This window comes from Echeneis naucrates, chromosome 4 (genome assembly GCF_900963305.1).
Source record: "Echeneis naucrates chromosome 4, fEcheNa1.1, whole genome shotgun sequence".
Taxonomy (NCBI): Eukaryota; Metazoa; Chordata; class Actinopteri; order Carangiformes; family Echeneidae; genus Echeneis; species Echeneis naucrates.
The window spans coordinates 265563-287146 of NC_042514.1; the positions used below are offsets into that span (position 1 = coordinate 265563).

The 21584-nt window shown below is 46.2% G+C and overlaps 5 protein-coding genes across 6 annotated transcripts; 2 read left to right on the top strand and 3 right to left on the bottom strand.

The window, feature by feature from the left end:
* The first annotated feature begins 287 nt into the window (after nt 1-287).
* Nucleotides 288-1841, top strand: LOC115042015 (prostaglandin E2 receptor EP4 subtype-like). The gene is made up of 2 exons (XM_029500006.1): nt 288-1076; nt 1368-1841. Exons 1-2 carry the CDS (start codon nt 288-290, stop codon nt 1536-1538), a joined length of 960 nt encoding a protein of 319 aa, XP_029355866.1. The 3' UTR covers nt 1539-1841.
* A 1869-nt stretch (nt 1842-3710) lies between these two features.
* slc35e1 (solute carrier family 35 member E1) lies at nt 3711-7776 on the bottom strand. The gene is made up of 6 exons (XM_029500374.1): nt 7398-7776; nt 6637-6707; nt 5710-5847; nt 5310-5435; nt 4902-5147; nt 3711-4593 (listed from the first exon to the last, which is right to left on the bottom strand). The coding sequence occupies exons 1-6, from the start codon at nt 7723-7725 to the stop codon at nt 4372-4374; spliced, it is 1131 nt and encodes a 376-aa protein (XP_029356234.1). The 5' UTR covers nt 7726-7776; the 3' UTR covers nt 3711-4371.
* Nucleotides 7777-8527: 751 nt separating this feature from the next.
* LOC115042208 (mediator of RNA polymerase II transcription subunit 26) lies at nt 8528-12370 on the bottom strand. 2 transcript variants are annotated; one of them, XM_029500277.1, is made up of 3 exons: nt 12043-12370; nt 11302-11379; nt 8528-11218 (listed from the first exon to the last, which is right to left on the bottom strand). In XM_029500277.1, the coding sequence occupies exons 1-3, from the start codon at nt 12112-12114 to the stop codon at nt 9644-9646; spliced, it is 1725 nt and encodes a 574-aa protein (XP_029356137.1). In that variant the 5' UTR covers nt 12115-12370; the 3' UTR covers nt 8528-9643. The 2 variants fall into 2 exon arrangements, with proteins under 2 accessions (XP_029356137.1, XP_029356138.1); XM_029500278.1 differs by having other exon boundaries at nt 8529-11218; nt 11302-11376.
* Nucleotides 12371-12941: 571 nt separating this feature from the next.
* Nucleotides 12942-14939, bottom strand: smim7 (small integral membrane protein 7). The gene is made up of 5 exons (XM_029499412.1): nt 14861-14939; nt 14622-14663; nt 14302-14354; nt 14136-14226; nt 12942-13593 (listed from the first exon to the last, which is right to left on the bottom strand). Exons 1-5 carry the CDS (start codon nt 14884-14886, stop codon nt 13578-13580), a joined length of 228 nt encoding a protein of 75 aa, XP_029355272.1. The 5' UTR covers nt 14887-14939; the 3' UTR covers nt 12942-13577.
* A 1199-nt stretch (nt 14940-16138) lies between these two features.
* Nucleotides 16139-20807, top strand: tmem38a (transmembrane protein 38A). Its single transcript, XM_029499411.1, has 6 exons — nt 16139-16354; nt 18388-18544; nt 18844-19028; nt 19426-19513; nt 19792-19909; nt 20093-20807. Exons 1-6 carry the CDS (start codon nt 16231-16233, stop codon nt 20288-20290), a joined length of 870 nt encoding a protein of 289 aa, XP_029355271.1. The 5' UTR covers nt 16139-16230; the 3' UTR covers nt 20291-20807.
* Nucleotides 20808-21584: the final 777 nt, after the last annotated feature.

A 21584-nucleotide genomic window follows, 5' to 3' on the forward strand; every position in this document is an offset into this window, starting at 1 on the left:
ACACAACCCCCCCCAAACCACCCCGTGACATCAGCTATGGCAGACGTGAAGCGGAAGCTTGAGGACAGAGATTTGACTCCTCATGGGGGGGGTTAGAGACGGCCCACAGTTGTGCGCAACATCCTTGGTGGTGAACTTGATCCGGATTCCTGGAAAGCTGCCAGGCCGCAGATGCCAGAGAAAATACCCCAGCTGCCTTATCTGCCCCTGCAGGGGGTTAAAGAGGAAACGCGCTCACGTCTTTCCCAGACTGCAGGAAGCCCCTCCGGGCGGGTCCGCATGACGCCATGGAAAACCAGACCTTTACGCACGGATCCGGATCCGGCAACCTGACCGTGGCGCAGAACCAGATCGCGCTGCCCATCCTGATGTTCGCCGGGGGGGCCGCCGGGAACCTGATCGCCATACTGGTCCTGTCGGTGTCCCGGCAGGACAGGAAGTCCTCGGCCTTCTACACGCTGGTGCGCGGCTTGGCGGTCACGGACCTGCTGGGCACCTGCCTGGCCAGCCCGCTCACTATCGCCAACTACCTGGACCGGCAGGTCCTGAGGTCGGACCGGGTCTGCGGGTTCCAGTCCTTCCTGCTGCTGTTCTTCGGCCTGACGGGGCTCAGCATCATCTGCTCCATGTCTGCGGAGCGCTACCTGTCCATCTGCCGGCCCTACAGCCACCAGCGCTGGGCCGTGGACCGGCGCTTCGCGCAGAGACTGCTGCTGCTCATCTGCGGCAGCCACGTCCTGTTCTGCGGGCTGCCGGGGCTCGGCCTGGCCGGCTCCGTCCTGCAGCCGTCCGGGACCTGGTGCTTCATCGACTGGGACACGGACGACCCGGCGGCCGCCGCCTACCTGGTCCTGTACGGGGCCGCCAGCCTGCTGTTGATCCTCGGGACCATCTTCCTGAACCTGGCGGTCTGCGGGGCGCTGCTGCTGATGAGGCGGAGGGTGGTCCGGCGGCCCGTGACCCGGATCAGCGTCCGGGACCGGTGGACGGCTCTGACGTCGGCCGCGGAGACCCAGATGATGACGGTGCTGTTGGTAACGTCAGCGGTGGTTCTGACCTGCTCCGCCCCGCTGGTGGTGAGTCCGACTCGGGTTGGAACAGGGAGAGAGCACAGTGGTCCAGATCCAGCTGATCCAGATCAGGATGACATTTAACCGAGCTCGGGGTCCGATTCACTCACTGATGTCGATAATTGACTCAGTCTGAGCAGAGAACATCCAGGACCAGGTCCAGGTCCAGGTCCAGGACCAGGACCAGGACCTGGACCTGGACTTCTTCCTGACTGAGGAACAGACATTGAAGTCTCGTTTTTCTCAGTAACTTAAAGGACCTGCAGGTCTCAACCGGGTCTCATTTGTCTCCTTCAGGTCCGGGTCTTTGCAAACCTTTTCACCCAGCTGTCTGACCCCCAGGCCGACCTGACCGCGATCCGGATCGCCTCGGTAAACCCGATTCTGGACCCCTGGATCTACATCCTGCTGCGGAGGTCTCTGTTCCGGCGGCTGCTTGGTCTGTCCAGACGGACCCCTCGGCCCTGATGAACTGTCAAATTCACTTCCTGTCGCACACCAAGTCTCGGACCTGAAACCGATTCGGGGCAGCCACAGGGGGACTGACCGGGACCAGCTGTCACCCAGAGCCGGACAGAGGTCCTGGACCAGAGAAGGATCCTGCACGGACACGGGGCCTACTGGACTGGGCAATTCTTGCAGTACTGACCCGCCGGTCCTGAATCCAACAGGAGAATCCTGTTGGACCTGCAGGTCTTCAGACTGGGTAAGACCAGCTGCAGTGAAGACCAAGATACATTTCTGCAGGACAAGACACCGAGACACAGAGACACAGAGACAGCAGGACTCTGAGACACCGAGACAGCAAAGACAGCAGACTCTGATCTGAGCTGAACTTTGAATTAAAGACTCATTTAAACTGAGTTTGTGTTAAATCTCTTTGGTTCTGGACAGTCTGTGTCTAGACAGACATGGTCTTTGGATCTGATGCTGAAGAGTCTTAAAGCTTCATGCTACTGACCATCAGAGAGCAACGCCTCTGGTCAGACTGTACTGAAGTCTATGGGAAAACGTCCCTCCTCCTCAGTAAATGTTTATGGTCTCAGTCTGAAATACAACTTGATGTTCATTAGTTTAGAAACAGAGCAGGAAGGAGGGGAGGGGTTCGGGGGGAGGCTACTGTGTGACTGACATACTGAACCATCCAATCAGGACAGAGACCAGAGCAGGCAGATCCACCTTCTCCTCCAAAGATGATTTTGATTGGTCTAAAAAAATGGCTAAAAGACAAATTACAAAGTGTATGCTTCAGATAGTGATGGTGATGTCACTGTGTGTGTGTGTGTGTGTGTGAGAGAGAGTGTGAAAGTTTCAACAACCCTTCAGGAAACCAATCAGACTTTAATCAAACTGAGTCCGTCAGCCACTAGAGGGCAGAAAATTCAAGGACACATGAACCATGATCTTTCTCCTCTTCATCATTGATAGGGAATCTAACTCTGCTAAACACATTCTGTAAAACTGAGTTGATGATGTTGGATTAGGACGTCACTGTTCAGCCGCACATTTGTGCCTTTAAATATTTGAGTGGTTTGTGTGAGACCTGTTCCAACTCCGATGGTGGGAAACCAGTTAAACTCAACAACCTCCGAGGCAACAGGAAGCAGCTGACCGTTTATGTTTAGTTTTCATGATGCATTTATTCCCCAACATTTAAAAATAGTTTTGACTAACATGAATAGACGAGGCCGTGCAGAGCTGCACCTCCGTACACTTTAAACCCCAACGTCATAAATAAAAATCTATAAACATCAGTTCAGTAAAAATTCTGTCTCAAGAATCATTAAAGACACAAAAATAATAATTATACAATTTATCTTTCTGCACCTGTTAACATTTACACCAGTGCAGCTTTACAGCAGAGTGATGTGACCACACAAACAGGAAACCCAACCAGAGGGAAAAAACCAAACGTCCAACAGGAAGCAGTTTAACAGCCTCACTTACTGTCTCATCAGCTGATGATTCCACTGGACGTTTTTCAAGATGATCTTTGAACAAACAGAGCTCCATCACTTCCTGTCATGTTTCACCTCATCATCAAACTCATCATTTTTAGAGATGATTTAAAGTTGGAGGTTTAAAACCATCAGAGTGTGAAGGACATGAAAGCAAAAAGCCACATGAATAAAAACAGAGTTGCACTGTTGCCTCTCTCTGAATCTACAGCTGAAACAAAAACGAATGGCACTGAAACAAAATTTTCTTCATGTTTCCACAAAAACCTACATTGATTCTACGCCTTTCTGTTGCAGCAGGGAGACACTGAGAGCGTCAACGAGAACAGCAGAAAAACTCTAGCTGTTTCTTTAAGAAGTGAACAATTATTATTAAAGATATCAATAATCATTAATAATAATAATCATCATCATCGGGCATCAAGTCCAACTGAAACTACAGCTGAATCTTCAATTTGCACAAACTCTGATTTCATGCAGGTCTCACTTTAAATGATGCCTGTCCGGTGACTGCAAACAGCAAAAGTTTGTTCACAATGTGAGAAGGAGACAATGACAGAACTGCTTTGGTTCAGGCTAAACACAAAAACCTCTGAGTGAGAAACTTTGCTGATCAATAAATGATCAATGAAAAATAATTATCCTGTTTTAACTTAATGTTTGAAATAATTCAGGATCATGATTTTTCTTCAGGCTTTTTTTTTTTTTTTTTCTCAAAAGTTGAAGTTGGAGCAGAACTGGCCTCAGTGAAGTGGATTCATCCTCTGGGGATCACGAACACAGTTGCCAATATATTTGAGCCTGGCCCAAAAAGCTGGACTCACCTGGTCTCAGTCTGATCAGGTTCTCAAACCAAAATCTACAAAATAACAAAAAGTCTACCACTGTCCAGACAGAATTGATCAGACTCCGTCAGAGTCCATGTCTGGACCAGCAGCGGATGATTCATCTGAGCTCGTTAAGTTCCTCCTCTTCAGGAGGAAGAATGAAGCTGAGCTCTTTTCTGCCAGGATCCTGATGTTTCCTCTGAAGACATGCTTCAGCGTGAGACAAACAGGTTTTAAATGTGTGAATCTCTGATGGACGTCCTCCATCGTCTCAGCTGTCCCACTCGTACCAGGTGACAGGAAGTGCAGTTTGGACAAGGAGGAGCTTGGAGTGTCATCACCACAGTCTTCCTGTCATCAGTCGTGAAGCAGGTGGGAAGACCGGGGAGGGGATGGATGTGTGTATGGATGTGTGTGTGTGTGTGTGTGTGTGCGTGTGTGCGTGTGTGCGGTGGGGGGCTCTACACAGTAATCTTCATGACAACGACTCAGAGTGAGGACAGGCCCCCCACCCCCCTACACCACGTACTGGGGACTGCTGTGATTGGCCGTGTAGGCATGCCTGCTGTACTGGAAGTGGTCAGTCAGCACGTTGTTCCAGCCGTGCTGCTCTGAGCTGTGGGGGAACGCCACTGAGCCGTTGGCTTGGACCTTTTCCAGGGCGGGGTTATCGAAGGACATCAGGTCCCGCTTGGAGCTCGGCAGCAGACTCTTCTGCTTATTAGCATCATATTTGGCCTGTGGCGGGAATTGAAGTGAAGCGTCAGTGTTTTATAGACAAACAAACTTGACGTGTGTTGAAAATGTTTCCCCTTAAGACCGAAAAATATCAGGCTTCTGCCCAATCAGCATTCAGACCCAAGTCACATGACTCTGCACAAGACAAGACATTTTAGCTGCTTCCTATTCAGCTCTTTCACTTGTCAGAACAGAGACACTGTGGGTTAGGGTTAGGGTTGCAACCTCTGAGCTACAGCCACCTCCCTCCACCTGAGGTCACAGTGAGCATGTCATTGCCCCGCCCCCTGACTGTCAGGAAGACTCACCTTGTTGTAGAGGAAGACGCCAACTATGGCTGTCATCATACCCAGGACGTTGGTGAAGGAGACAGGGTTACGCAACATTAGCAGCGAGATACTGATGACCATGATCCTCTTGGTGGCATTGGCCACTGCGTAGCTGAGGGGACTGACCAAGCTGAGGATACTGAAGGCGATGACGTTCTGGGCAAAGTTGCAGAATCCACTGATGAGCAGGAGGATGAAGGTGCTGGTCCATCCCGACATGTCGGACTGAGAAGACATTTCATCAGTGGTCACTAATTTAACTCAAACTGAACACAGCAGATTTCTGAGTGGCATGTGAACATGTTTTTTTTTTTAAAAAAAAGGCTCCAAATATTCCAAATCTTTACGGAATGGGACCCCCCCCACACACACACAGTTCAAACTCACCAGGTCTCCATTGACCAGAAACACCGACAGGTCCACCAGGACCCAGGTGGGCAGCATGAAAATCACAGCGTTAAAGCCCAGGATGTTGAGGAGCCTCAAGTGGTGTATCCGAGTGTCCCGGAGCACCTTTTAATGAAAAAGTGAAACTGTTGGAAAGAAGTTTTTTTTTTTTTAAAGGTTCAACAGCACAGAAGACAGATAGTCTGAAGGAAACTGCTTATTCTTGTGTTTCTGCTCGACAGCTGGAAAAGGAGAGACCGTTAATTAAAAGTTAAATACCTACAAGAAAATGAATTGAAAAACTGATGAATAAACTTCACATCATCACTTAAATACACAATACCAGGATGCCCCTGCCATCCCTACCTCTAGCAACCGCAGTCCCACCCTGATGACTTACCTTCTTGGAGAAAATATTCTGCAGAGAGAAGCAGAGCGTAGCAGCCAGAGCGCTGATCAACCCGGACACATCAAAGGACAACTCGGTGACGGTGGCCAGCAGAACGCCGCCGATGATCGGGATGAGAGAGACATAGATCTGCAACCAGGACCACAGAGACCAGGAGAGTCCAGATTCAGCCAGAAAAGACCAACAACATTTCAGAGCTTAGTATTTGCATCAACACTGAAGAAAAAGATTTTTCCAGGATGTCCCGTTAAGATAACAAAGAGCTGGCTGAGTCAGCAACCACACAAACACACCACAAATAAAAACACAACCCATAACAGTGATTACCACACGGACAACAGCAGAATCAAAAACAATGCAACCCATCTTCACAACGTTCTGAAAACATCACTCACTGTCAGTTTGTCTGCAGATTCAAGTCAAAGATCTCATGACAAGCTGAAGGACCTAACTGAGGGGTCAGAGGTCAGCTGGATGTTGAGTTGACATGTTGGTGGCTGAGTTCACATTCACTACATCCCATAATAAACCTCTGGTTGGCTGTTTCTGAAACTGAACACCTTCTTTAAACCAGAATGACCACTCAGTCTGATCATCAGGAGCTTAATGGAGATGCTGAAGGTCAGTGTGACTTCAGCTGGTTCTCTGATTGTCACAAAGAACCAAACCCAGACCTGCTCAGAGTCCTGAACTCACTCAGGTTTCATCCCCAAAACCAGAAGCAACCAGACTGGAACTGATTTTAGCCAGAAACTAGTGCTGATGCACAAAACAGGAATTTTTATGGTCAGGATGCGCAACACGGAAGTAGACCAGCTGCAGGTATTGACTTAATAACTATGTCAACATCTCCTCAAACTGGATCTGTCTCCAACATATCTGACTCACAGAGGAGACGGAGGCGTCTCCTTGTCTCACCTTGGTGGTTTGTTTCTCCCTCATGATGATTCTGGACAGCAGGACGACCCAGATCGGCATCGTGGCTTTAACTAAAGGAAACAGGAGAGAAAAAAAAAAAAATCAGACAGCTTCACTTTGTTTGCTTTTTGTTTTGACTGACATGAAGCAGCAGTGACGTTTGGACCTTCCTGCTGTGACGTCAGAGCCCAGCCCTCCGACACGCCTCCATCTTTGATTGTCTGACGTCAGCTTTTATTTTCAAGAGATTGACACATCATTACCTTCGATCCACAAAGGAACGAAAACCTTCATGAAGTTCTTTATCTGGACCAGAGTCTGAAGAAGGATCCAGGTTGGACCTTCTTCAGGACCGGGGCGTAAACTGGACTTTAAAGTTTAAAGTTCACCTGGTTGAACCGGAGCAGGCCTCATATAGACTCGATGAGTCAATCAGATAGATTGATCAGATTGATTCTGTTACTGTTGATGCTGTCTGACTCCGGTGAGAAACTCGGTGAATAAGTGTTTGTAAATAAACGTTTTTAAAGAGAAAAAGAGAATGAGAGGAGTGAACGTAGACCGGGTCCAGGACCGGACCCTCAGCCCCGATCAGGCTAACAAAGAGCGAACCGAGCGGGGCGGCCGGACCGTCCGCTGCCCGCACAGTGTCCACTGCGGCCGCGGCCTCAGCGAGCGGGGTCGGCCGGTGTTAGCACGGGAGCTAACGGACACATCACCGGGTCACCGCCTCCCTCAGCGGCCGGACCCGCCGTACTCACCGGTGTGGGCGTACGAAACAGGGACCTTCCAAATGCTGAAGTGGGCCGACACCGAGGCGAAGTACTTCCCGAAGGCGAGGGGCAGGATGTACCAGCGGTAGTACCGGCCCGGCAGCTCCGTCCGGGGGACTCCCCATGCCCGCAGCAGCGGCGGCAGGAAGACGACGATGGAGAAAATGTGGAAGAGAGAGACGGTGACCGGATACGGAAACCCGTTCAGGATAATTTTATTGACCACGTTTCCCCCCGAGCTGACCGTATACCAGCACACACACAGGGACACGATCCGGATCCCTTCCCGGACCGGGGTCCGCTCCACCGCGGCCATCTTCAGCGGAGTGACGAGTCACCGGTGCGATGAGAGCGAGTGTCCGCTTCCGCCGCACAGCAGACAACGAATCAAGCGCTCCTCTTCCGGCCGGGCGCTCCAAAATAAGAGCCAAGCACTTCTAAAATGGAACTGCTGCTTCTAAGATGGTAGACTGCGCTCACTACACCGATCATTACATATTTAAAACACACAGCATACAGCAGGCAAACAACCCAGACAAAGTGGAAATAATACAGCCAATATAAAGAGTTTTTTTTTTCTTTTCTTCAGCCCCCCCAATACGGTGGCCGGGAGGTGCAAACGAACATTACAAATTCTGAAACACTTTTCCAAAACTTGAGACAAATTTACATTTTGGAAAACATTTTCACACATCATCACATCACATCACTACCATAGCACATTTACATGTCCCGAAACAAATTTACATTTCAGAGAACAAACCATCATGGAGCTGCTCTGTACTGATACAGATTGGATGGCACGGTCTGTCAGTCACACAGTAATCCCGCCCTAACCCCTCTATTTGCCCCGCCCCGTCCGAAAACTTTTTTCCAAAGACTCCAACATAAGGGAGGAGGAGGGACATTTTCCCATTGACTTCAATGCGGTCCTGCCGGTCACGTCCCCCCCCTGATGGTCAGCGGATGGAATGAAGGTTTACAACAAGCTGATCACATAAACAGAAGCTGCAGTTACAGAAGAGAAATTGTAATGAACAATGAGAATTTTGTTCTGGATATTAAAAGTTCAAGAATGTCAAGGTGTCCAACTCTGCAGGAATAATCAAGATTTATTTTCAGACATCTGAAACAAACAACAGAAAACAGACAGACAATCACAGTTCTTGATGTTTTTTTATTAACACATATTAACATGTCCACTTAAAGGACTAAGTAGCAAATCTGTTCTCTTCCGCATTCGACTGAACACAAAAGGTTAATTTCTGTACATTCACTAAGGCTCCATCTTTAGGGAAAACACAGGTTTCCATAAGGCAAACAATATTTAAAGGAATGATATTAAGTACTTTATCCAGCATGTCAGTTTCTATCAGTTCTTCATGACAGTACAAAGACGAAGCTTGTAGCCTAATCTGTCATTTCAGTCCATATTTTACAACCTAAATACACAGTAAAGGGAGAAGCAGGTATAAAATAACAGTTTTCCTGTGTAAGATAGGTTGGTGCATCAAGTCTTGTTAATTCTGAACATGAATATAAATCTTTAAATGAATATGTAAATAAATATTATACACAACAGCCTCATGTCTTTATCTGCACAGTCAGTCTCAAGAGCATTCAAACAAAGACACAAAAACAACCCAAACAAAACAAAGTTGTTGTTTTCTGCTAAAAGTCGTTATAGTCGTGTGACGGAAACTCTAAAAAGGTGTGATAAGATCATTTTTGTGGACAAAAGAAGCAGAGAGCAGCTTTTACAGATAGAAGTTTGATACACAAAAGAAAATACCAAAATAGAAGTCATCTACTTCTTAAATCTATGTTCATATTACATCTCACTAAATTAGATTATTTGAAACCTAAAATTCAAATAAACTTAAAAACTACTGCTCTGTGACCTGAAGGTGAACTGACTCAGTCACTGTCCAGGAGACGTGTTGATAATATCAAATGAATGAAATGTGGCTCTGCGGTTTAAAGAGCTCTTCTAGAGAGTTCTTCTACAATGAAAACAAAAACAGTTGGTGAATCTTTACAGTTACTGAACAATAACTGAACAGGCCAATGACGAAGATGATGCATAGCCTCTTTCCTCCATGCTGTTCTCAGCCCATCAGGCAGCTCATTTTTTCCATTTTTAGCAACAGTGCAAACAGCAGCTTGCACTTACAGAGACACCTTCACATGTGTGTGATGATGGCTGCTCACCTTCTGACCTCCTGACCTCTGTGTCAGTCCAAACAGACGTACGGCAGTATGTTCAGCTGGCTCTCATCCCCATGAGGGTCTAGTGAGATGCACTCGGTCCAGTCGTACCAGTTACCCTTGGTGTCGTAGCAGCCGTTGACCCCGGACCAGTGCTGTGTGTGTAGCCTGCTGAGGTCTTGGCAGCTGACCTCTCTGCTGACCCCTGGGAGATCCTTGGCTGGTAGTTCTGTTGCTAACGCGTGTGTCTTCTTGGTGTCTTTACTTCGGTGTTCCTCTTTCTTTAGAAACTCAGTCATGAAAAAGTGTGCACCGGGAGTGTTGGTGCCCGATGATGTCAGCACAGTACTTTGTTGGCTGAGGTACAGCTGAATGATTTCGCTCCTCGACAGCGCTTTCCAGTCGGTCTGTTGGAAGGGACTGGGAGGAACTGGTGCATTCTGCTTCGGCTGTTCGGACCACTGAGCTTCAGGCCGATGCCCAAGTGTGACCTCGACCTCCTGGTCAGACTCCTTATGGTAGGAGGGCTTGATCTGCCCTGTCACAGGGTCAAAGGTCAGCCTCCTGTCTTTTAACCTGACTGGTTTCATGCTGTCATCTACAGTCTGTCCATCTAAATTCACCCTGTAGTCCTTCGGCCTGTATTTCTGCCTTTTTCTTTTCTCTGTATTGCTGACAGCATCCTCATCCTCCAAGCTGATCCCCCCACTGCAGGACGAGGGAGGTGAATTTTGAAAAGTTGAGGAGGCTGACCTGCTGTGAGAGTCCAAATCTGCAGTGTGCAAAGTGTCAGTGTGTGAACCCTGAACACAGATGTTTAAAGCCTGAGGAGGCGGTGCCAGCCCAGAGACATCCACAGTCCTGATCCTTGGGCCGGGGTTCGGGAGACGATGCTCACATTGTGCTTGTTGTGCAGGCTGTTTGATGACAGCGTCCGGCATTGGAGTTTGAGGACTTTGGAGGGAACAGCGAGGGCTTCTGGGTCGATACTGCCCCCCAGAGGCAGCGAGCTCCCGTCGGGCTTGCTGCTGCAGAACTGATGCTTTCAGCAGAGAAGAAGTGCTCAGAGGCTTGCTGTGTCCCAGGGCACTTGAATGAGGTTTCACAGCATTCACAGGGATTCTATTGATCCTGTCATTATCCAGAGGATCTGAGTGCTCCCTGTCTGAAGGCTGATGTCCACGCGAATCTGTAAAAATATCTGAGTGACTGCTAATTCCAACGACTGGCAGCGGTTTTGAGTTTTGGATTTTATCGTTGAGAGATGTTTTGGAGATCTTGCCCTCCTTCTGATCAGCCTTACGTTTCCTGCTGCCTGGTTTCTCCAGCCTTGGCTGGTAGCAGTTGTTGAAGTCATTCCTGTTTTTCAGCTCTGAGCCGGTTTTACCTGATGGTGTGGTGGCCGCTGGAGAGGAGATGCAGGGATGAGCACCAACATTGGAAGACCACGACGCACCAGCGTGTCCTTTGGAGAACATGTCAGCGCTCCCAGGCTCAATCAGCTTCTGCCAGTTCTTCAGAAGCTTCTTGGCTCTTTTTGCAAGATCCTCATTCTTGGTTTTCTTCCGGACGTCGTTGATGAGCTTTCCCAGACGGGTTTCCTTCAAGGAGACAGGACTGGGGTCAAAAGTTGATTTTTGAAAAGCTGGATTGTGCTGCTGTGCAGAGGCTGTGTGTGTCTTACCTCCAGGGCCTCTTTGGTGATGGGATATTTCTCCAAATAAGAGATCACCTCCACAACTACCACCATGTTGCATATCTGCTGAAAACACACACAGGATTTATACATCATCAGTGTTGTGTGTTACAGCAGCAACAGAGTCCCATAAACTACACAAACATCATTTACACAATAAGACAAAGAGCTTGTGAAAACCTTCATTTGAATAAACTTTCAAAGGTGCAGCTGTAGGTCCTGAGATGATGCTCTGAGGCTGGTTTCAGGATGACAAACTGAGACTACATGCAAATACTAACAGCTATTTTAATCCCAGAGAAGTCACATCTGGGCTGGTTTGGTGACATGATCGATAATATCATTCAGAATAATATAATATTAACTGCATGAAATTAAGATCCACCATTAGAGTCGTGGTCATCTCTGGTTGTAATGAATCATTGAAATCAGTGATCTAATAAGAAGAAAGTGATTGTTCTTCATCCGTCAGTCTTTACAAATTGAGATAAGGCCTGCAGAGACAGAATGATCACCAAAGACAATCTGCGTCAGATGAGTCCGAACAGGTGACTCTGACTGAACCTGCAGCTCAGATGAGTATCGATCAGGTAAATATTGATCAGAGGACTGATCAGCAGCAGCTAATTCGTGTTAGCTCGGTAGCCGCCGGAGCAGAGCTGTGCCGGGCTCTTTGTCCGGCTCTCCCCGGCTCCGGGCCTCGGACACCGGACACCGGGACGTACTCACGTTGCTCTGGCCGTCGATGGCCTGCAGCAGCCGGTCTCTCATCAGCTCCGGAGTGGCCGGAGCCGCTGTCATCGCCTGGCGGTGCGTCGGCTCGGTCTGGGCGGACTGAAGGCGGCGGGCTCCCCGGAGAAGTAGAGCGGGGCGGGGCGGGGAACCTGCCGACTCTCACGGGCCCGACGGAAGACGCAGAGCGGTCGACATGTGTGCTCATGGTCCGGTCGGTCCTCGGGAGTCCACGGTCCACACGGCGGCGACGGAAGACCCTCCCCGAGAATCGGCTACCCCCCCTCGGCTGGCAGCCTCCTCCTCCTCGGCCTCATCCGGCTTTTTGTCAAGCTGCCGCAAAGCACGATGGGATATTTTACGTAACCAGCGTAACCACATACGTCATCGCGGCCGTGAGCGAAAGTTTGGTCCGTTATTGTTTTTATTATTCAGTTTACTGGAGATTCTAACAAGTTAATTTGATTATTGATTCATAACGGAATGTTTTACTGTTAGAAAGAGCTTCACGGTTTAATCTGAAGAGTCCTGAAATAAAAACCACCCATTAAAACACCGAATAAATATACACAAGTACGAGAATAATCAAGAAAAAGCACCAAGATTCACCAGTGACGTTTAAAACTCTCAATTTGACTGCCTTCTTATTCTCCTGTATTCTGATTTGTCTTTATGGCAAATAAAGTAACAGTCATTTATAAGACAGTTACTTGCCGAGTTCTTTTTTAATTAATATTTTTATCTCTTTATTTTAGTTTATATTTAACAGAAGGACTGACAGAAAACAGGCAGTGAGTGGAATGAGATGCATCAGAGGTTTGAACCTAGGACCTGTAGCTATGAGGCATAGGATCTAGCTACTTGACCAATTTCTTGCAGTCAATTAACCGACAATGGATAAGAAAACTGTATCTTTAATGTTAAGAATAATAAGGACACATTTACACTGTAGTGCATATACATTTACTGACAATACATCTGAACCAGAATAAAGTAAATATCTTTTTTTTTATCTGAGGATGCACATCACACATTTAACGACAGATGAGTAAAACCAGATGTTTGCACAATTTTTCATTAAGTATCAGGTTACTCTGGTTTGTCTCTTGGATCCAGATCTGAAATCTGAAATCTGAAAGTCATGCAGGTCAAGGAATCAAATGAAGTTTCACCAAGATAATGTTGGCGAGTCAAAGGTTCATCACCAACTTTAATTACAGCTGTGAGGTTTTAGGACAAAACAGGATCCTTTAATGATGAATGATGGTGTTTCTTTAATAGACAAACCAACATGTTACACTGAAGCTCGAGCCCAAACTGACATCACACTGATGTCTCCAGCACAAGACTGCTGGTTGTCACAACTTCTATTAGACAAATAAATACAGACTCATTGATTCCTTTGGAGACATTGCAGAAGTGACATGGTGAAGAAAATGAAGCACAATTACAGTTAAAGGGAACAGAAAAGTCCCACGAAGAAGCTCAGAGTGTCCATCCTGAAGAAGTGTGGTCTGTTCACAGCACGTCGATCATGATCCAAATAACCTGTGCACAATAAAAAAAAAAACCATCAACCAGATGAAAATAATCTTCCCAGCATACTCACAGCTAAACTCTAACAGAGTCAAAGCACAAGAGGGAAACAACCAGCATATATCAATTTAATCTTTCTTTGTGTATATTCCAGTTGGACAAGATCTGTCAATTAATTTCAGGGTGACATCACATTCTACATTTGCTTTACAGCAAACCCTTACAGGACAGTTGCATGTCTTCCATGACATTATTCCACTTCCAAAAGTCAGCAGAGGGATTATTCTTTATGGGTAAGTCTCATCTTTCTGTTTTACCATTTGAGCTACTTTCAGATGTCTGAATATTTTTTCAAACAGGAGTGAAGAGTTAATTTGACTCTTTTCAGTTATTGATAATAAAACCAAACAAAACAAACATCTGCTGCAGCAGAGTAAATGGTACTAAGTGGTGCAGGTGGGACTCAAAGTAAAGGGCACACAGGTCACATTCCTCATTATGTCCCATTACAAAAATTTTACAGAATATCAAATATGGAGCTTTGTGTTACTCACAGAATCATACAGAACATAATGAAGATGTTCCACAGGGCGATGAAGATCCGGAAGTATCGCAGGCTGAGCAGGAACTCTCTGATGTTGTCACCTGAAGGATGAAGTCATCTTTAACTCTTTAACATTTGATTTATTCCATCTGTCCATCTCTAAAACTCAAACACACCTGTCGTTGGTGACCTGGACTCATCTCCAAACCCATGAGACTCCTTCCTTTTGCTGAAAAACACCCACAATCAATGTCCTGCTGTCACATTATTGATCTTATAGGACGTTTAAGTGATAATGTGCTGTCTCTTCTTCTTCTATGGTTCTGTTTATGTTTATCTTCTGCGGTTCTCTTTTCGTTGAAAACGGTACACAGATTGTATTATTGTATTCTGACTCTAATAAACTTTTCAACATTTAACAACTAAGACTTGTGTTTCATTAGCTGGTAGTTTTGTGCTTCGTGAATTTGAAACCAAATCTGAACTTTATACCCACAGTTTGAAATTGAGCACAGCTCCTGCGTTCACCAGCAGCGTCCTGAGGGCAGAAGACAGACAGGTTGTCTCCAGGTGAGTCATTTACCTGACAAACATCTACGTTAGCATCGAACTAGTTAGCCCGATGCTAACGCCATTTAACCGACACAACCGGAAACGGAAACTCAGACAGAAGCATCGCCGTCAGGCTGAAAACGTCTGTCGGTCTAAAAACGAACCAGAAGAGACAGAAATTACCCGAAAATCAGCAGATCAGCGATCATTTTGTCCTCACATCACACTCTGCACTTCCGCCTTCTGCCACGTCACCAGAAACGTCACCAATGGCGTCTCGCGACACTCCGGCTTTTTGCCCTGAGTTTGTCTGCCAGGCAGGAGTTTTACCTGGAAGACAAATGGTAGGAAAATTACAAAAAAGGACTTTTTGTTTATTTATTTTTCCCCTTGAAAGTTCTATTCACTGATTCAGCGAGACCAACTCATGACATAGTGAATGTTTATTGATATTTATAACCAGCTGCTGGATCCGTTTCTTACACAGAACTTTCTCCATTGACAGAAAACATTGGCTGCTGATTTATCACAAATTCGAGTTCAATTTCACATGAAACTGAAATTATAATTTGTGTTTTTAGCTGCTAATTTTGTTTCAAAAACCAAAATAAAGATAAATATAAATTCAAAAAAATGTCCTTTTCATTGTAGTTGAGTCACACAAAGCAGAAACTTTTGTGTTCATGTGGAAGTCTGTTTTGTACCATCTACATTATATTCTGTATTTATCATAACACACACGTGTTTGTATGTAAACAGCAGAAAGTGGTGAAAAAACTGAACAAAAAGAATAAGAAGGTCAGATTTATCCAACAGCACTTGCCGGCGGCAATATAATAATATTATATTTATATATTAATTGAACTAATAAATTACGAGTTAAAGTGAAATTAAAAATGAAGTGACTGTATAATTTCGGGCTCATTTAGGTCATGACTGTGGATCTGTAGTTTTCATCACTTTATATTTGTTTACATTTATTTTTCTCTTCTGACGTCACTGGATATTCTGGAGGCTGTGGTCTCTGGCGCCCCCTGGTGACATCATTCCTCTGTTTAGTCTCCTCAGAAATGAAAAATAAAAATGAAAGAGCATTTTGATGAAAACACAGATCTATTAAGTTGCTTCTTCTCTGTTCGTTTGTGAGCTTTAATTTAAATTTTAATATTTATTTCTGTGTTTCCGGTTGGGTGATGAAGGCTCCGCTGCTGCGGGACAGTCTGGCTCGATGCGGGGCCTGGTCCGGACCGGAGGAGGGTTTTCAGCTCGTGAGGAGATCCCGGACAGGAGGGGGGGGGGGGGGGGGGGTGGAGAGTGTTGTGTTTGTGCTGATATTGTCCAGCAGCTGACGCTCCGGAGCAGCTGGGGCAGATGATGATGATGATGATGATGCTGAGGCTGGAGATGGGGGGTATTAATAGGAGCCACTGTGACTCTGCGGCTCTCACTGTCAGACGGGGGGCTTGGTGGAGAGTCGGTGTACCGGGTCGGGGGGGGTCGGATCCAGACTGCGCAGTTGGAATTAAAATCGGTAGTTTCCTTGCGGACTCAACATGGAGATCCTGTCGGTTTTGAATTTGGGAGATTTCCCTCATACCTTCTCTAAGCTCGGGATGTTTCCTGTGTTTGATGTGGCCTATTACATCGTGTCCATCCTCTACCTCAAATATGAGCCAGGTGAGTCCGACACCTCCCGAACCTGTACCCCCTCAGATGATCAACAAGCTGCAGCTGCTGCAGATAAAAATCCTAATTCATTTAAAGTGCGAATCATCAACGTTGAGTTTTGACTGAGGTCATAAAACCTAATATTATATAATATTTGGTTTTTCTCTGCCGTGGCTCTCAGCCCAATAAAGACTGAGCCCCCCCCCCACCTTATCAAGCAGAGCTGTTATATAAAGGCAGCATGTCTAGGGGGTGAAGTCTGCGGCTGCAGCCGCTTGACCTGCTTCACTGGAGCAGATTACTTCTCAGTTTTGGTCCAGATATTTTCCAGGATTACTGGTTTGAACAGCAGATATCTGTTGCAGGAGAAGAAACCTGAGAGGACATTCCAGCTCCAAGCAGCTCAGGAATAAATAGAAGATCCTGAAATAGAACTTCAGCCTCGAAGCTGCTGCTGAGCTCCAAACATCAACTTAGAAACTTTACTTTTAACAAGAACCCAAGTGTGAGCTCGTTCCTGAGGGGGGACCTCTAAATGTCACGTCTGTTTAAATGAAGCTGGGGGGGTCATTCCTCAGCTGAATACATTTTATGCTGCTCCTTTAAAGTGTTCTGTTCATTCCTGACTTCATTAACTGAATGAATGAGTTGACACTAACCTCTGAGCCAACCGCCTGCTGTCCAGTTGCATTGTGGGTAGCTGCTTCTGCTGGAGTTACAGAGCAGTAAAGTTAATGTGGATGGCGAAGCTTTGACCTGACTGTCGTCTTCTTGTTTTGTGTTGTGACATCACTATGCTGTTGTAATGCGACTTCCTTGCATCCTGCTATCACAGATTTAGTGTCATATTAAATGAGAAAGAAAGTTTGTCTTTAAGTATAACTGTGAAAGACGCAGATAGGACAAATCCATAACATCATCAGTCCTCTGGCCAATCACAGCTCATGTTTATTTACCTTCATGACGCTTTAACATTATCTCACATCAAAAGATTTTACTGTGAAAAGACTGAAACCCCTGACCGTAAATCCACGTGTCACATTAGTGAGCTCAGGGGTTGGGGGTCAGTACAGTGCGGGCAGGTCAGAGGTTAAGTTGCGCCTGACAGTTGCAAGGCAGGAGGAGTGGCGATAGATATTTATAGGGCGACATGTCTCAGGATCAGATTCCCCTCCGACACCCCCCGCCCACCTGTTGGGGCAGATTTACTGTCTGTTTCTGTCTGTGAGCAACAAACATATCTTTAAGGCGTTCAAAACTGAAGAAGCGTGAATTCATTTTACTTTTACTCACCTTTGTCATGAACTAAAGTCAGATTTTATGGCTGCAGATTGGAACTGAATAGATGAACATTCAAATCTGCATGTCTCATGTCAGAAGAGATACCCACTGAGGTCACAGGTCAAAGGTGAAGAGAGACTTCTGTTAGCCGTCACAGGCTAATGGTTGTAGCAGCTGCTGAAGAGATGAGTATTACAGTTAATTAACGTGTGTTTTAGTTCTCATGAACAGGATTATTCTGCTTGATCTGACTGATTTAATAAAACTGGTTTGCTGATGTAAGGTCTAGACTCTCCTGTTCAGATCATCCTCAGTTTTAGTGTCACTCATGAACCTTCAGAGAAATATGGCCAAACTGTGAACTGGAAGGAAGGTGCCGACCAATCAGAAGGAGTCAGAGTCACATACAGAGGGAAACAGTAAAGTGTCTGTATCAGCGATAAGACAAATTATCAGGGTGTGGAGGACGATGTGGACGAGGACGACTGGGTGAGGACGAGTTTAGAGACACACAAGGGATCGCTGATAAAGACGTCTCTTTAAGTTTCCACTTAAAAAACGCAAAGTTTAAAGTTTCAGTTGGTCCAATATTCATCAATCACCACTTTCCTTTATTTCTCTGAAATGAGCGAATGAATCTTTTTCAATATAATCAATACTGAACAAACTATTTAAAAAACAGACTATAAAAAGTTGAAAACCTTTTTTATCAACCCTTCACTTCCTACCCATCATTTATTAAAGGCCATTCTGTATTTCAGGTTCGGTGGAAGTCTCTCGTCGGAGTCCTGTGGCGTCCTGGCTCTGTGCCATGCTCTACTGCTTCGGTAGCTACATCCTGGCAGACATCATGCTTGGAAGCAGCCCCATCGACTATTTCCAACACAACAGTCACATTGTTCTGGCTTCAGCTGTCTGGTGAGGAACCTTCAGGCCTCCGGGGGACAGGGGTTACTGTCCAGGACCGGATTTAAAATATAAGTTGTGTTGTTAGGAACCATCTCTTTTCAGCAGTTCATGAGAAAGACAGAGCAGAAATAAGTTAACAAATCTTTATATTTAAAGGTTTGATGAGTTTGATGAGTTTGATGTTGAAGGATCAAAGCGGCCCGTCAAACTTCAGTCACTGAGAGGAAGCTCTGTGTTATTTTGTTAAAACATTAAAGCTGAATTTAAACTGCAGAAGAAAAATGTATTGCCTCCTGATCCAAACACAGGTACCTCATCTTCTACTGCCCGCTCAACCTCTTCTATAAATGCGTGGCCTTCCTTCCTGTTAAACTTGTGTTGGTCGCCCTGAAGGAAGTCGTCCGCACCCGCAAGATCGCTGCCGGTGTTCACCACGCCCACCACGCCTACCACCATGGCTTCATCATCATGGTCATCGTCGGATATGTCAAAGGTCAGTATCTCATGTTTCAGGTGTTACAACAAAACATGTTGGACTTTTGTCCTTTAACCAGTGACCAAGGGACGAGGCTAGAAACTGAAGAGCTGCACAAAGAGACAAATCTCATGTGAAGTCATTTTTTGGGGGGGTAGTCTTTAATGTTGAAGGACAGTGACTGGAAATAGGACAGCGTCCAGCTGTTCCATCCTCCTATCCAGGACAGCAACCCGCTGCAATGCAGCTCTCCTCATTATGCACAAGGTTAAATCGAACCTTCTGAAACGTCACAGTGAACCTGCAGTAACAGGTCCTGTGGGTGGCCATGTTGAAAAGGGGGCCGGTCCACAAAGAACTCAGACTCAGATGTTTTGTCCTCATTTTTTAATGTCCATTTATTTTTCTCTCTCAGGCTCTGGAGTCGCTCTCATCTCCAACTTTGAGCAGCTGCTGCGTGGCATTTGGCGGCCTGAGACCAATGAGATCCTCAACATGTCATTGTAAGTTTGAATAATCTCATCCTGACCTGGTCCCACCTGTTTCACATCAGGGTGAACTGGGAACTGGACATTAGCTCCCCTGGTAATGTCTGTTAGAGAAAATAAAACAGACTTAATGGTTTTAATTAAAACAGAATTTGTTGAAACCAAAAATCTTAAATGAAAGCATGTTTCAATGAAGAAAATGCTGCAGATAACAAAGAAATCTCATGTTACTTGACTGTGTTGTTGATAAAAGTGAACTGAGCTGAAGTGAACGATGGTTTGTGTCCCTGCAGCCCGACCAAGGCCAGTCTGTACGGCGCCATCCTCTTCACCCTGCAGGAAGCTCATTGGCTGCCAGTGTCCAAAAGCACCCTCATCCTCCTCTTCACCATCTTCATGGCCACAAGCAAGGTAACAGGCGGGAATATTATAAGAGAAAATAAGATGAAACCTTCCAACAGTAGCCCTGCCCCCAACCCCTCCCCTCTAAATGGAGCTTTTAAAAAATGAACATCATGTTGTATTGAAGTGGAAACTAGAGACGGTCTGCCCCTGTAAAAGATGGTGTGCTCTAGCTGTGGTCTTCCTCCTCAGGTGGTGATGACGGCCCGTCACTCTCACGGTTCCCCCTTCACCCTGGTTGAGTCCTGGGTCTGCCACTTGCTGTTTGGCTCCTCCCTGGGTGGCTCCGAGGATGATCACCACCATGCCGCCGCTCCGTCCCCAGCCCCCAAATCCAAGGAGGAGCTGAGCGACGGCACTCGTAAGAGGAAAGCCAAGAAGGCCGAGTAGGACACCATGCTGCATGGATGAAACTGCATCTGACTCTCCGTCATGGCCGCTGCATGACGGGACGTCCTGCTCCTTTTCTGGGGGGCCAGGCAGTTTGACGTTTGACCTAAAGAGACCCTTTCAACAGTTCGAGGATGGAGCCCATGTCTTACAGCCAACCTGGTAATTTGACCTGCAGCATGATCCACGTCCGTCTGAGCGGCGTGCTCGTTTCAGGACGACCTTTGACCCTCACCTGTAGTGGTGTCACCTGGCGTCAGTGCCAATCAAACTTGATTTTACTAAAGAAAAAGAAAATCCAATTGAATGTGATCAGAAATTCAAACGTGAAAAAGTGAAAGAACTTTAGCTTTTTACATGAAAACAGAGACAAATTCACGTCTCTGAATAAAATCAACAGAAACTTTGTGTCCTGGTTTTTTTTTATAGTTTTGTTGTCAAACGTGGGCATGTTGTCATGGTAATGGCGTCTGGATGGTCAATCATGAACCCTGTGATGTCACAGGAAATAACTGAGGTCATCCTGAGGTCCATGAAACGGGCAGAATAACATCACTAATGATGTTTGCAGGCCGCAACCTTTGAACGTGGCATTATTCAGGTCATGAGTGTTTTTTCATCAACTGTTACAGGCTGGTTTAAATAAAGTTTGATTTAAATCTGACATCACACAGCACAAAAAGGTGAGAGCGTCCTCCACGTTTCCCTCCAGTATTCAACCTGACACTCAGATCATTAAACACAGACAATAAACTCTCAAACTGGGTTTGTTCCTTCGAGCAAGGCAGCAAGGAGACGGTGACAAAAACCAAAGACCTTCAGCAGCTGGAAAGAACGAGGCGACATCTGCTTATCCCATCACTGAACATACAGACACACACACATTTACTCCCTGAGCCTCTTTAATGGCTTCCTCCAATTATTTCAGATTTTTTAATTCAGAAATGTTTTTCTGAGTCGGAGGAGGATTAATCGTTTCCTCTGTTGCAGCTCATTTGTTCTCTGAGTGGTCGAAGTTTCCATAAGTCAAGCTTCTGAGCTCTAACCCACTTTAATGCTGCTGGTCCAGTCTGAGGACTTGAAGTCTTAACCTGGAGCTAGTTACGCCTCATTCCGGTCCTGTTCTGGTCCCGCAGTGTGCAGACCTCCTAGTCTGTATCAGCCCTGAATGGAAAGCAGAGGTGGATGCTGGGACGGTGGGGGTGTCTCTTGTTGCGTAGTCAAAGCTCTGGTCTCCTGGACTTCCCAAAGAAGTGATTTGTTGGACTGTCTTTGGGGGGGTGGGGGGGTGGTA